At 39.4% G+C, this 12,776-nt stretch overlaps 1 protein-coding gene across 2 annotated transcripts in view; it reads right to left on the bottom strand.

The window, feature by feature from the left end:
* Positions 1–2,186: 2,186 nt before the first annotated feature.
* The window catches only part of grk5l.S (G protein-coupled receptor kinase 5 like S homeolog), a 48,852-nt gene continuing 38,262 nt past the window's right edge, over positions 2,187–12,776 (bottom strand). For both annotated transcript variants that reach the window (XM_018254993.2, XM_018254994.2), the window contains exons 10-16: positions 12,364–12,401; positions 11,404–11,493; positions 10,165–10,373; positions 8,925–9,062; positions 5,121–5,258; positions 4,601–4,732; positions 2,187–2,739 (exon numbers count right to left, since the gene is read on the bottom strand). In XM_018254993.2, the coding sequence (XP_018110482.1) occupies positions 2,629–2,739; positions 4,601–4,732; positions 5,121–5,258; positions 8,925–9,062; positions 10,165–10,373; positions 11,404–11,493; positions 12,364–12,401 (856 nt within the window). In that variant the 3' untranslated portion in view covers positions 2,187–2,628. The remainder of the gene's footprint in view (positions 2,740–4,600; positions 4,733–5,120; positions 5,259–8,924; positions 9,063–10,164; positions 10,374–11,403; positions 11,494–12,363; positions 12,402–12,776) is intronic.

Genomic DNA, 12,776 nt, shown 5'->3' with positions numbered 1-12,776 from the left:
GTAATTAAGCCGACTTGCCCATATGTGTACATTTCACAGTGAATCTTAAATGGGTCTTGTGCAACCTTTTGTTTTTTGGCAAATGACATAGGCTTGTTTTCTAAACACAATAAATATGACCACGGAATTATCATGGCAATGATTATTATGGCAAATAAAAAGAGAGGTGCTGCTCTTGCACTTCATCAGCACAGAGCTGTTCCTGACCAGGCCGAAATCCAAGATCCCCAATGATGCATAAAGGAATATTTACCCTTATAACAGGCAAGAGAGTCTGACTCACCCACGCTGTTCAATAACAGCACCATAAATATTAATATATAGCATCATCTTTGGAACCCTTAACTTGCCTGCCCAGGAATAATACCATATGAACTAGAAAGAGAAATGTACCACAGGTTTCAGTATGGTTTTCTTCCATTTATGTTCCCTTTAAACAATGTTCTTGGCAATAAGTTTGAATTGGTTCAATAAGCCTTTTACAGGTATTGGACCGATTATCCAGAATGCTCGGGACCTGGGGTTTTCCGGACAACAGATCTTTCCATAATTTGAATATTTATATCTTAATTGTACTAAAAAATCATGTAAACATTAAATAAACCCAATTGTCTGGTGTTGCTTCCATTAATTATATCTTAGTTGGGAACAAGTACAAGGTACTGTTTTATTATTACAGAGAAAAGGGAAATATTTGTTAAACATTTGGATTATTTCATTATAATGGAGTCTATGGGAGACGGGCATTCTATAATTCTGAGCTTTCTAGATAACTGTTTTTCTGATAACGGATCCCATACCTGTATTCCTCTTCTGAGCACTTTTGCAATTTTCTCCTCGTTGACTGATCAAAAATGTGGAACACAAGCGGCCTCTAACGCAGGAAGTGACTCCTGACAATTTTCTGCTCATTTCTATCCACATGAGAGAGTTTAGGAGCAACTGTGAGGGTCTAACATAGAAAGGCTCTCTATTCTCATTCATTGACCACTCCTTGGGACATGTAACACTGTAGCAGAGAAGGCGAGGCCAATTATGTCACCTGACTTTAAAACCGACCCCACATTGCCTGATATTTGAGTAATCAAACTAGATCACTGGATCCTTTAATAGGATCCCATCACAAACATATTAATAAACACATCCATGATCAATATGGACTTTTTCTTTTATAAAATACAATTTAAAACAAAAATCTGAATGAATCGGCAGAAATCCTACCGATACGAGCCCAGTTATGTTAAAAATAGGTGTAAATGAATTTAGACAATACAGTATGATGCAACTATTGTTCAGTGTTATTATAAAGAACAACTTAGTAGAACAAGAGTCTTAGGGATCTCAAGGTAAATCAAAGAAGATAGTGGTGCAGAGCTCTAATAGAAAGCACCCTGAGCCATGCGCCCCATATGTAATAAAAGGCACAAAGTTTGCCCAGGAGCAGTAACAAAGAGCAACCAATAGGATGCTTCATTTTAAGCAGGCGACCAGTAAATGCTACCTGCTGATTAGTTGCTACAGTTGATAAGAAGTGAAGCAAACTTTGTTCCTGATATTACATAATACAGTGTTTAAAGTTAGACGGAGTGGAGAGGAGTCCCAGGTTTGCGTCACTGTGTGATTTTGATTCTCTTATGTATACGCTAAGTTATGGCCTGTGCTGAGCCTAACCAACATATTTGCACATGGGCAGTAACCCATAGCAACCAATCAGCGATTAGCTTTTTTTTTCCAGTCAGCATTAGGTAGAACAATGAATGCAAACATTTGATTGGTTGATACAGGTTACAGGCCAAGTGCAAATTCGCCAGAGTCTATTTAAGGTGCATAAATGGAAGACACTTCCATATGTAGATTGCCATGGTACCATTTCCTTTCAGTGTAAGCTATATTTTGCAGTTTGCAAACATCCTACAGTCGGCGCAGATATTAACACTGAGGCACTTACAAGCCAGGAACTTACAGTGTCACATTGATAACCTGTAGAATTCTGGGAGATGCAGTTCCATAGAAGCTGATGGGCCAACCTACAGTCACATTAACTCTGAGCACCAGACTTGGAAATGCAGCTTAACGAGATTTGGGGAAGCAGTTTAGTGTGGATCCTCCATTCAGGGGGACAATCCCTTTACTCTGTGAATTTGTGTTATTATATTTACGAATACAATTAAAAAGACAAAGAGAAATATAATAAAATGGTGTCCAATTTTATCCCAATCTTTGTTTTGAACATGAAGCCTTAACAAGTGATAAAAAAAAATAAACATAAAAAAATACGACGTGTATTTTTCCATTCGCTTAACATTCGCTGGACTGAACTTCCTTGAGATGTCAAATCAGATGGATATTTTCGCCCCAATTAGGAGCAATGAGAGTCGCGTTTCCCTTGAGCAGGAACTTGGAATTTTCCATGTGTCCTTGGGCCTTAACAGCCCAAATATTTGTGTATACATATATATGTATTTATATATATATTCTGTAAAAAGCCTGTTTTTTACTCACATAGAGTTCTAGGTTAAACCTGAGAAAAAAAAGGGAGAGGGCAGCAAAGGATTCTGGGATTTAAAAAACAAAAATCATGACTGATGTCACAGTCATCAGTTCTAAAAAGACCCCCATGATTTTCCATCAAGACAAGGGGGAAGCATTATGTGTGGGTGTCCTTTCTTGGAAGTGATGGTTTGTGGTATTGGCACTGGAGATGGCGGACTCATTCGCGGTAATGGCTATGTCAGCATTCTAAAGCAACAAGGAGGAAAAATAATAGTTAGAATCAGAGAGTGTTTAATAGGTAAAAAAGTAGTGAGAGACCAAGCTGGGAAAAAGAATACCCTGTGTTCTGAAGGATTTTAGGGATTGGGTAGTTATTTTATTTTTTTTTATCTTGGGCTCAGGAAAGTTTTTTTTTTTCTTTCCCACCATGAAGCTGAACTTACAAGCTGATTAGGAGTGCAATGAGGTCTTCTACCCGTGATTCGCTATGGTATTGCTTTAAATTTAATTGTTTCACAAACATTATAGCAATGGTACTTAAATAATAGTATTTTAAATAGTGAATAGTGAAATAGCTACTCTAGGGGGTTATTTAGCAAAATTCTAATTTATCTAATTTTCTGAAATAACTCCGACCAAATCCGCACAGGTTATTTCCCCTTATTTTTTCCATACATTTTCCTAAAAAATTTCAGTTTGGGAAAAACTAGAAAAAAACATGAAAATTGTATGAAAATTTTAATCATATAAATTTTTCTGATTTTTTTCAGATTTTTGCCTGAAAACCACAAACACTTTGGATTATTGCACAAAACCCAGTGCAGATCAGGATATCTTCGGGACTTCTCCCATTGACTTATATACAACCTTGGCAGGTCTGAAATGCTGGCTTTTCAGATTCTGACTTTTTCCATGCTTGGGGTATAAAAAAAACTAGAATTTTTCGAGTTTTTGGCATTCAGACTTTAATAAATAACCCTAGATGTGGGTAGCAAGTCTAATACAGTGTAAGGCAGCACCTTTTTCCACACACAATGTGTACATGCCAGACCTCTAGTGAGGTCACTGCAATATTTTTTCCAAAATAGACACTTTTTCCATGTCACTGCAATATCCCATCCCTTCTGGTCAGGTCTCTACACTCATCTATGATATCATCAGATTGAGAGGGGGCCTGTTTTTAAGCACTAATGGACCCCTTTGGGTATAGGCAGATAAGTCAGGACTGGGCTGAAAAATTCCCGAATTCATGCCTTACTGCTTCCAAAGTTTACCTTACCATATCAGTGCTATTAAGACTATCTATCTAACAAGCTGTTAGTGACTTGGCTTGGGCATCTTATGAAAATGCTCTTAAAGGAACAGTTCACTGTAAAAAACTGGATAAATAGATAGGCTGTGCAAAATAAAAAAAAAGTTTCTAATATAGTTAGTTAGGCAAAAATGTCGTTTATAAAGGCTGGAGTGACTGAATGTCTAATATAACAGCCAGAATACAACTTTCTGCTTTTCAGCTCTCTAACTCTGAGTTAGTCAGCGACTTGAAGGGGGACCACATGGGAACACGTGGCCCCCCCAAGTCACTGATTAGTTACTGCTTGGTCACCAGGGTAACCAGTCAGTGGAAACCAAGAGAGCTGAAAGGCAGGAAGTAGTGTTCTGTTATACATCCAGTCACTCAAGTCTTTATACATTACATTTTTGACTAACTACCTGTATATTAGAAAAATTGTTTTATTTTGCACAACCTTTCCATTTACCCAGTTTTTATTTTTACACTGAGCTGTTCCTATAAAGACACTGGGGCTCATTTATAAACAGTGGGCAAATTTGCACCTGGGCAGTAACCCTTAGCAACCAATCAGTGATTAGCTTTTTTTCAGCTAGCTGCAGGTTGAGCAGTGAAAGCAATCATCTGAGTGGTTGCCATGGGTTACTGCCTAGGAGCAAATTTGCCCACTGTTTTATAAATGAGCTCCACAGTATGTAAGGTAAATGGTTGCCAGTTTTTAAGCTGCTGTTATATTATGATTTACACTCGTGACTTAAAACTTATACTAGGAGAGCGGTATTCCTGTATCAGGATTAAAACATGGGTATAACTTACGTGTCTTCGAAAAAGCCTCTGCAGCAAACTACGTTTGGGCGGTTCTGGGAGCTGTCTCCAGTCTAGATCAGGAGAGCGAGTTCCATTTGGTCCAAAGATGTTGAGGTCCTTAAAGCACTCAGTCTCGATCATCTGTGGGATGATCCAAGGCAAGTCATTTAGTCAAAGAGTATACTTTATGTTACTTTTAAAGGGGTTGTTCACCTTCAGACACTTTTTTTTCAATCAGAGACGCATGAACATTAAACTTTAAAGTTCAATTTTGGAAAAATGGTAAAAAATAAAAGATGGAAACAATTGAAAAAACTCTTGCTATGGTGAACAACCTGAAAACATCTGAACTGAAAAAAGTGTTTGGAAGGTGAACAATCCCTTTAATGCATTCAGCAGGCACGTGCACTGTTTACATTTGAACTTTGGATTAATTGGAATGAGCATGTCCAGCGCTTGTTCATATTGTCATTATCATAGCCTGACTCCTTGCTTGAATACACAGCTTCACCCACAAACCCCCACTCACCTCATTCTGCCAGGGGATGGACACACAGCCAGTTGCAAACTTGGCATAAAAGTCATTATCAGTTTGGTCCAAATTAACTCCTTTGACGGTAGAAAACTGTTCAATGTCCAGGACATCCTTACAGTATACAGCTCGGGGCTATGGAGAGCAGAAAGAGCAGCGTGAGACTATATAGCAGGCTGCAGTTACTCTACCCACGCACATTCCTAAAGATTATCTAGGCCCTGCTCTCTACTTTAGCTCTCTAGCCACCCCCACATTTTTTACAGAATAATTCATAAATCCAAATTGTTCATAATTCACATCAGTCACTGCCCTGGTGGAGCTTACAAGCTTGGGTCCCTATTGCATTCACACAAGTAACCTGCCTGAATACTGCAAGTTTGTATGTTCTGCCCAGGCATGGGTTTCCGACAGGTACTGCAGATTCTCCCCACACGCCATAAACATTTGTTTTATCCATCTAGAGATGGTTGATTTTGAGGCTGCTTTCCCTTTATTAGGACCAGCAAAAGAAAGGTGCAGGTTATTAGCCACTCTAAATGGCTTGACTCTGTGGAGGTAGCACATCAGGCATCATATTTGCATCTAGCAATTGTAGCTTTCTCCCTCTGGTTCTTGGGAAAATGACCAAAGGTTAGCAAGTGAATATGTGGAAGTCTGACATAACTTTTTGGGAAAATAAGGGATCAGCCCTCAAAATTAATTCTTGAGGTTGGATCTGAAGATATGGCTGCTTGCATGATAGAGCCTGTAGTTCCCCAACTCATTTTGCAGAGCAAATGGCTAACAAAAAAGCTGTTTTTAGATGGAACAAAGACACATTTGATAAAGGTTCAAAGGGTTTTTTTTGTAAGGCTTTTAATACAATGTCATGGTCCCAAGTAGGAACGTGTTTGAATGTCTTTGGTCTCAAGTTGGAGTCTACTTTCAGGAATCTTTCGATTAAAGTATTCTGCCAATGATTTACCTTTGTAGGCCCCCAAGGCCGCAATCTGAACTTTCAATGTGTTCAGTGCCAATTTCTTTTCAAAGCCTTCCTGAAGGAAATCCAGGATTGTTACAGCTAAAGCTGTTTTTGGGGAAATTATTCTGTCCTTACTCCAGGAACTGAATTTTCTCCAAATTCTCTGGTAGTGTTAGGGATTCTTTTTCGGCTCTGCAACAGGATATCAATTACCTTGGGTAAGATCCCTTTTTGGCTTAGTATATCCCTCTCAGTTTCCAGGCCATCAATTTTAAGGCATCTGGGTTCTGGTGTAGCACTGGCCCCTGTAGTAGCAGATTGTTTCTTCTTGGTAGAGGCCAAGGCGGACAGGTTGAGATTTGTAGCAAATTCGCATACCAAGCTCTTCTTGGCCAGGCTGGTGCAATTACAATTACTGTTACTAGGTGCTGTCTGATCTTTTTGATTACCCTCGCAATTCATCAGGGCATCCACTGCAACTTTTCCCTGGTTTGCCTTTAGGGAAAGAATTTTTTTCACTTATGATGATAAAGTCTTTTTCTGGAGTACAGGCCACAGATTTGAGAAAACACAACTGGATTTAAACTCCATTCTCTTGGTGAAATTTCCTGGCGACTTAAAAAGTCTTCTTTTGTATTTGTGGAGCCTTTTATATGTCTTGCTGTTAATTCTTCCAGATTGTTTTCGGACCAAGAACAGATTTTTGTTGACAATTCTAAAAGGGCTTGGCTCTTTGAGCCTCCCTGGTGATTCAAGTAGTATATTGTTGCTATGCAGTCTGAGTGGCTTTTTTTTTTTTTTTTTTTTTTACAAAATTACTGTTATCCCCAATCAGAATGCGGACTCCATTAGCCCGCACCTTTGGGGATATCATTTTAACCCAACAGGTGGCCTTTAGGCTTTCAAATCACTCCCCATAGCTCTCTGATTGTGTTATAATGTCATCATGTCCCCGGGGTTCTTATAGAATCCCTGAAGGCCAGAATTGACCTCCGGATTGCCTCAAGTTCCAGAACATTTGAAGGTTGGCAAAATGAAAGGGGATCTTGCCTTTAATGGACAATCGTCAAGGTAACGGATGATTGCCATAGATTTTTCCCTTAAAAAAAGCTACAACCACTACCATGATTTTTGTAAAAAAAATTCGGGGAGCGATTGAGATGCCAAAAGGGAGTGCTGTAAACTGCAGATGTTCCACTGAATGGTCTGCTTCTATTGACAGGTCTTATTGGAACGTGAAGGCATTTTTGTAAGTCAAGTGTGATCATGTAGTCTCCTGGAGAAAATGATGCTATTAATGAGCGGATTGTATCCATTTTGAACTATTCTTTATTATGAATGGATTTAGGAACTCAATCAAATCTAGAATGGTTTGATCATTTCCGTCTGATTTGGGAATAAGAAACAGAGGAGAATAAACCCCTAAAAACGCTTCCACTGGAGGGATTAGAATGAGTATGCACTGATCTTTGAATTCTTGAATGGCTTCTGAGAGGGCTTGTCTTTGACAACTGATGAGTGGCCTTGGGGTCAACTTGTACTTGTTTGGTGGTTTGTTTATAAATTCTATGGAGTAACCCTTTTGGATTGTTTAAATGACCCACTTGTTATCTTTTCCCAGACCGATATAAAGTTCTTCAGTCTGCCCCCTACTGGACTGGTGCCTCTTTGTTGTTTTCCCCTGTACAAGGAAAATGTATCCCTTCTGGATCTGATCCCGCTTCCTTGAGGGCTCGTTTTGTATGATGAACCTTGCGTACAAAAAAATTGTTTCTTTTGTTTTCTATCCTGTGGAAGACCGCTGACTCTGTCATCTGATTTCTTTCCAACAAGTAGATCTAATTCTGACGCAAGTAACTTTTTCCCTTCAAACAGCATATTAAGATGATTATTTTTGGAAGCAATGTTTGCTGCCCAAGGCTTCAGCCATAGAGCTCGGCAGGCCAAAGTTGTAAAAAAAATAAAAATAAAAAGCCCCACTCCAGCACTACACTATCCGTACCGAGAGGGAGCTCCCGCTGCAAGCAGCCATGTCTGGTCACTCACATGCGCATAATGAAAATGTGCCACAAATTGCTCATTTTGCAAATCGTGTGACGTCACATGCGCGTTATGCTCCCTTCCAGTGCTGGTTTCGTAGTGCTGGCGGGGGCCATTTAAAAAAAAAAAACTACCGTTATCCCGAACCGGAATGCAGGCTCCATTAGCCCGCACCTTTGGTTGGGGATAACATTTTTACCCAACAAGTGCCCTGTAACAACGACCCAGGAATACCGTGACAAAAGAAATTGAGCGTCATTATTTGGAATAAATGTAGGTTTTGTTGGTTCTTTAAAAAGAGTGACTATATCTGCCAAGTGTCTGGGTGTATCTCAAGCTCTACACTCCCTCCCCACCAGCATACACCCCATACAAGTGCTGTAGACCCAAACTCTTTGTATTTCCCCAGTGTGAGAAGAACTGGCCAGGGAAGTTAATCATACAGGGATGTAGTTTTTTTATGGGACAAGATGTTGCCCAAAACTGAGATACTTTTGCAGATCTTCTTGCAAGAGAGGGAAATGCAAATTCCCACAAAATTGTACCTATAAAAAAACTTTGCGACCACCGATACTGTTACGTTCATAAGGTCCCTCTGACCTGTGGCATCTGTTTATTATTATTAACATGTATTTATATAGCGCCACCATATTGCGTAGCACATATCTATAGCACCCCAGCAACCATAACAGAGTACACATGGACGTCATGTGCAGTGAGCGATTATTGTAGGCTTACTCAGTCTACATATGTCTAAATAAATACAAAGTTAAGGAAATCCAACAACTTCTCCTTACATCTGGAACAAAGGGTGGCTTCATTATTCCTGCCTCCAGCCTTTTGAAGTTAATGTTCCTGAGAAAAGGGTGCTGCTTCACCTCGTCAGCGCCATGTTCCTTACAGCCAAACCTCTGCTTCGGGTCTTTGGTCAACAGCTGCCAACAAGAAAGCAACGAGGAGGAGGATGAAGGACAGAAGCTATACTTTCCTTTATGTATGGAACTAATATGGATATATGACAGTTTCACAGAGCAAGCAAGAATGTGGGAGATATTTTCTGTGCAGTCCTTGATACCTGTTTAACCTACAACAGTTCCCTGACCTGTATAACTCAGCCTTGTGCCTTTATATGGTCACTGAACCCCTCAGTGACTTCTAATATCCTTATCATTTACAGTAGGGGTACATTATCCCTTATAATACATGAGTGATACTCAGAGTTCCCAGTATAACTCAGCCTGCAGCCCTGTGCCTTTATATGGTCACAGAACCCCTCAGTTATTTTGAATATCCTTATACTGACTTAAAAGTAATTCCGACATTAAACATTGTCTTTTCAAAATATTAACCTACATTAAAAGTTACATATAGGTCATGTTGATCGTTTCTTGCGGATAGTTCTGTTTTTTGTAAGTAATTATTACTTGAAGTTACTAAACCTGACTGTTTTGCCAACCTGACTGTCCCATCTGAGTCTGTCAGTTAGAGTGTCTAATGCTAACAGACTGCTGCACAAATATGGCACCCCCCCTCATAGAGTAACACGGGGGTAAGAAAGTAATGTAAAAGCATCAGGCAAATACTATTATGGCAAATTATAAATAGCATTCAAATACAATGTTATGATGGATATAAAAAAAAATATTTTCTGGTGTCAGTATCTCTTTAAAATGACTATGTGCCAGCTAGTAAACTTTAACATTGCATAGCAAGCATTCCATTACTTGGCATAGCAATGACTAACCTCCTCTTACAGATAGATGGGACAGTTAAAAGTTCCACATGGCTCATTGTACACACCGTGGTTTCGGGGGTGTTGCACACAGCAGTTACTCCCACTGTAAAAACGTAGTGGCGAAATCCCCCAAATCACGCCCTAGAGCTACCACAGGAATACCAAACCCCAACACGGACAATTCCCATAAATATAGAATCTTTCTACAGAAAAAAAACCATCTGTACCAAACAGCAGTGGCAGCGCTTAGCCCATTATGATCTGCATGATATTGAGTGTTGTTTCTGAAACACATATCTTACCATTTGACAAATTGATTTAGCGTCCTCTGTAAATTTAGCAGAATAGGACTCCTGTTCTTCCTGCACCCTCTTCTCAACCTCTTCCCTCTTTACTCGTTCTTTCCGTGCCCGAAAGGGAGACTGGCCTTCGATCATCTCATAAATGAGACAACCCAAACCCCACCAGTCCGGGCTAAAAGTGTAGCGTTCATTCTTTATCACTTCTGGGGCTAATGGAAGAGAACGCACAGATGCTTCATTACATTTGAACACTCTCAATGATCCTCTTAGGACTATAATGATCACTCGAATCCAAGTGTTTTTTTTCCCCCTCAGCATTGGTCATAGGGCCATATAGACCAATGAGATTCTCCCAGAAACATACTTGTGTGGTATAGACCCTACAACTTCTTCTGTTGCTCTGAGACATGCATCATGGGACTTGTAGCTTTTTATACAAACTAGGGAAAAGAATTTCAATGGACTTAGGGCCAAGAGTTGACAGTATAAGAGAAACCTCTGGGTGTTGCAGCACATTGGAAAATATAGCATTTTACCATTACAAGAAAAACATCATCCCTTGGCTATATCATAAAGGATATTAAAAGAAAGCACAGAGTTCCACGATCTGGCTGGAAAAGCTGGAAGACTTGTAGATATGATCCACCCGGCTAAAGTTAAAGGGATACGGTCATGGTACTTAATAATGCTGCTCCAGACTTCAAAGAAGCAAACTGATTTTTTAAATTTAATTTTGAAATCTGAGGGCTAAACATATTGTCATTTTCACAGGTGCACCCAGTCATGCAACTTGTGCTCTGATAAACTTCAGTCACTGTTTACTGCTGCACTGCAAATTGAAGTTATATCACCACTCCCTTCTCCCCCCCCCCCCAGCAGCCCATCATTAGAACAAATGGGAAGGTAACCAGAAGGCTGCCAAGGTAACTCCCTAAGAACATCACATCAATAGTAAAAATCCAGGTCCCACTGCGACTCCTTCAGTAGGAGAAACAATAGCCTGTCAGAAAGCAGTTCCATAGTGCAGCACTGCCTCTTTCTGAAAGCACATAACCAGGCAAAATGACTGGAGATGGCTGCCTACACACCAATATTACAGCTAAAAATATATAAATACTTGTTGGTTCAGGGATAAAATTTTACATGGTAGAGTGAATTATTTGCAGTGTAAATAGTGTAATTTAGAAATAAAAACACCATAAAAATCATGACAGAATCCCTTTAAGAACATGAACTCACCCATATAACCCACTGTGCCTACTCTTCCCCGGATACTGTCCCCTTCTGGTATCTTGATTGCCAAACCAAGGTCTGATATCCTGATGTGACCTGAAAGAAGAGTTGAAGTTGTTCAGTCTTGATGTGCCATATATGGCCCTTCACTGCGCTCGCAGTACACTCTTGGATGCCAGTTTGCTATGGCTGCAATGGGTTAGGAGCACTATATATTAAAGGGGACCCATGACCCAAAAAAAATATTCCAAATCTTATTTTATCATGTAAGTCAAGTAAAATTAATTTTAATCACACTGTATAAATTATTTTAATCGTGTTTCCATTAGTCTGGGAACTCATAAATATAGCAAGCAGACAGTAGCCATTTTGTGGACACTGTTATTAAGGCAATGCTTGCATCATCTCAAAATCTTGTTTGTGCACCAGAATGGGGGACCTGATGTCCATCCTCACGCACTGGCTACACAATTATATGGTTAAGAGAACTAGGGGAATGTGGGGAGAGCGGCAACATCTAGGAAGTGCTGAATTTAAAGTTAACGTAATTGCTTGCCCTGCCTCTATGCCTAAGGCGTAGAGGAGGGGCAAGCAATATTTGATTGACAGCTGAGATTTTTAATTGAACGCTTTAATAAAAAAAAAAGAGTTTGTATTTCATGTTTAATTTGAAAAAGACTTATCATACAGCATTTTATGTCTGGGTGACAGGTCCACTTAACAGAACCCGTCTTTCTTTGAGAGCGAAAGATTCTTTAATATCTTGGAATTAAAAACATAAATAACGCATGTACCTTACAAAAGTGCCCTCATCAATTTTATATTCACTGATTTTAAAGGTTTACTTATCCTTCAAGGACTCTAACTGCAGCTGATCAAATGTTAATTGGTTGCTGTGTTTTACTGGACCTACGCCCTTTTAGTTAATTTCCCCATTAGTGACTGAACACAGTGGAAAATACTAACCATCATCATCCAAAAGGATATTTTCTGGTTTTAAATCCCTAAAAAAAAAAAAAGAAGACATGAGTTTGAGAGCAGAATGGTGTCCACTTGTTGTTCCAAGCTCTAGTGATCTGTGTGCATTGAAGGTCTTTGTTAGTTTACTTTTATTCAACAATTTATTCAGATTTGATTTTTTTATTTTGAAATGTTCCATGATTGTCAGTGACTTTTTACAAAGCCACAGAGACGGATGTGCCTCTCAAATATAACGTTTATAGCAACCTATTATCGGGACACTTATGTCCAAATATCAGCTGGAACAGGTACAGGTATGGAACCTGTTATCCAGAATGCTCAGGAACTGGGGTTTTCCCGGATAACGGATCTTTCTGTAATTTGGGTCTTCATACCATAAGCCTACTAGAAAATAATGT

The sequence above is a fragment of the Xenopus laevis genome, chromosome 3S, assembly GCF_017654675.1.
Source record: "Xenopus laevis strain J_2021 chromosome 3S, Xenopus_laevis_v10.1, whole genome shotgun sequence".
NCBI lineage: Eukaryota > Metazoa > Chordata > Amphibia > Anura > Pipidae > Xenopus > Xenopus laevis.
This window is presented reverse-complemented; position numbering and strand designations above follow the sequence as displayed.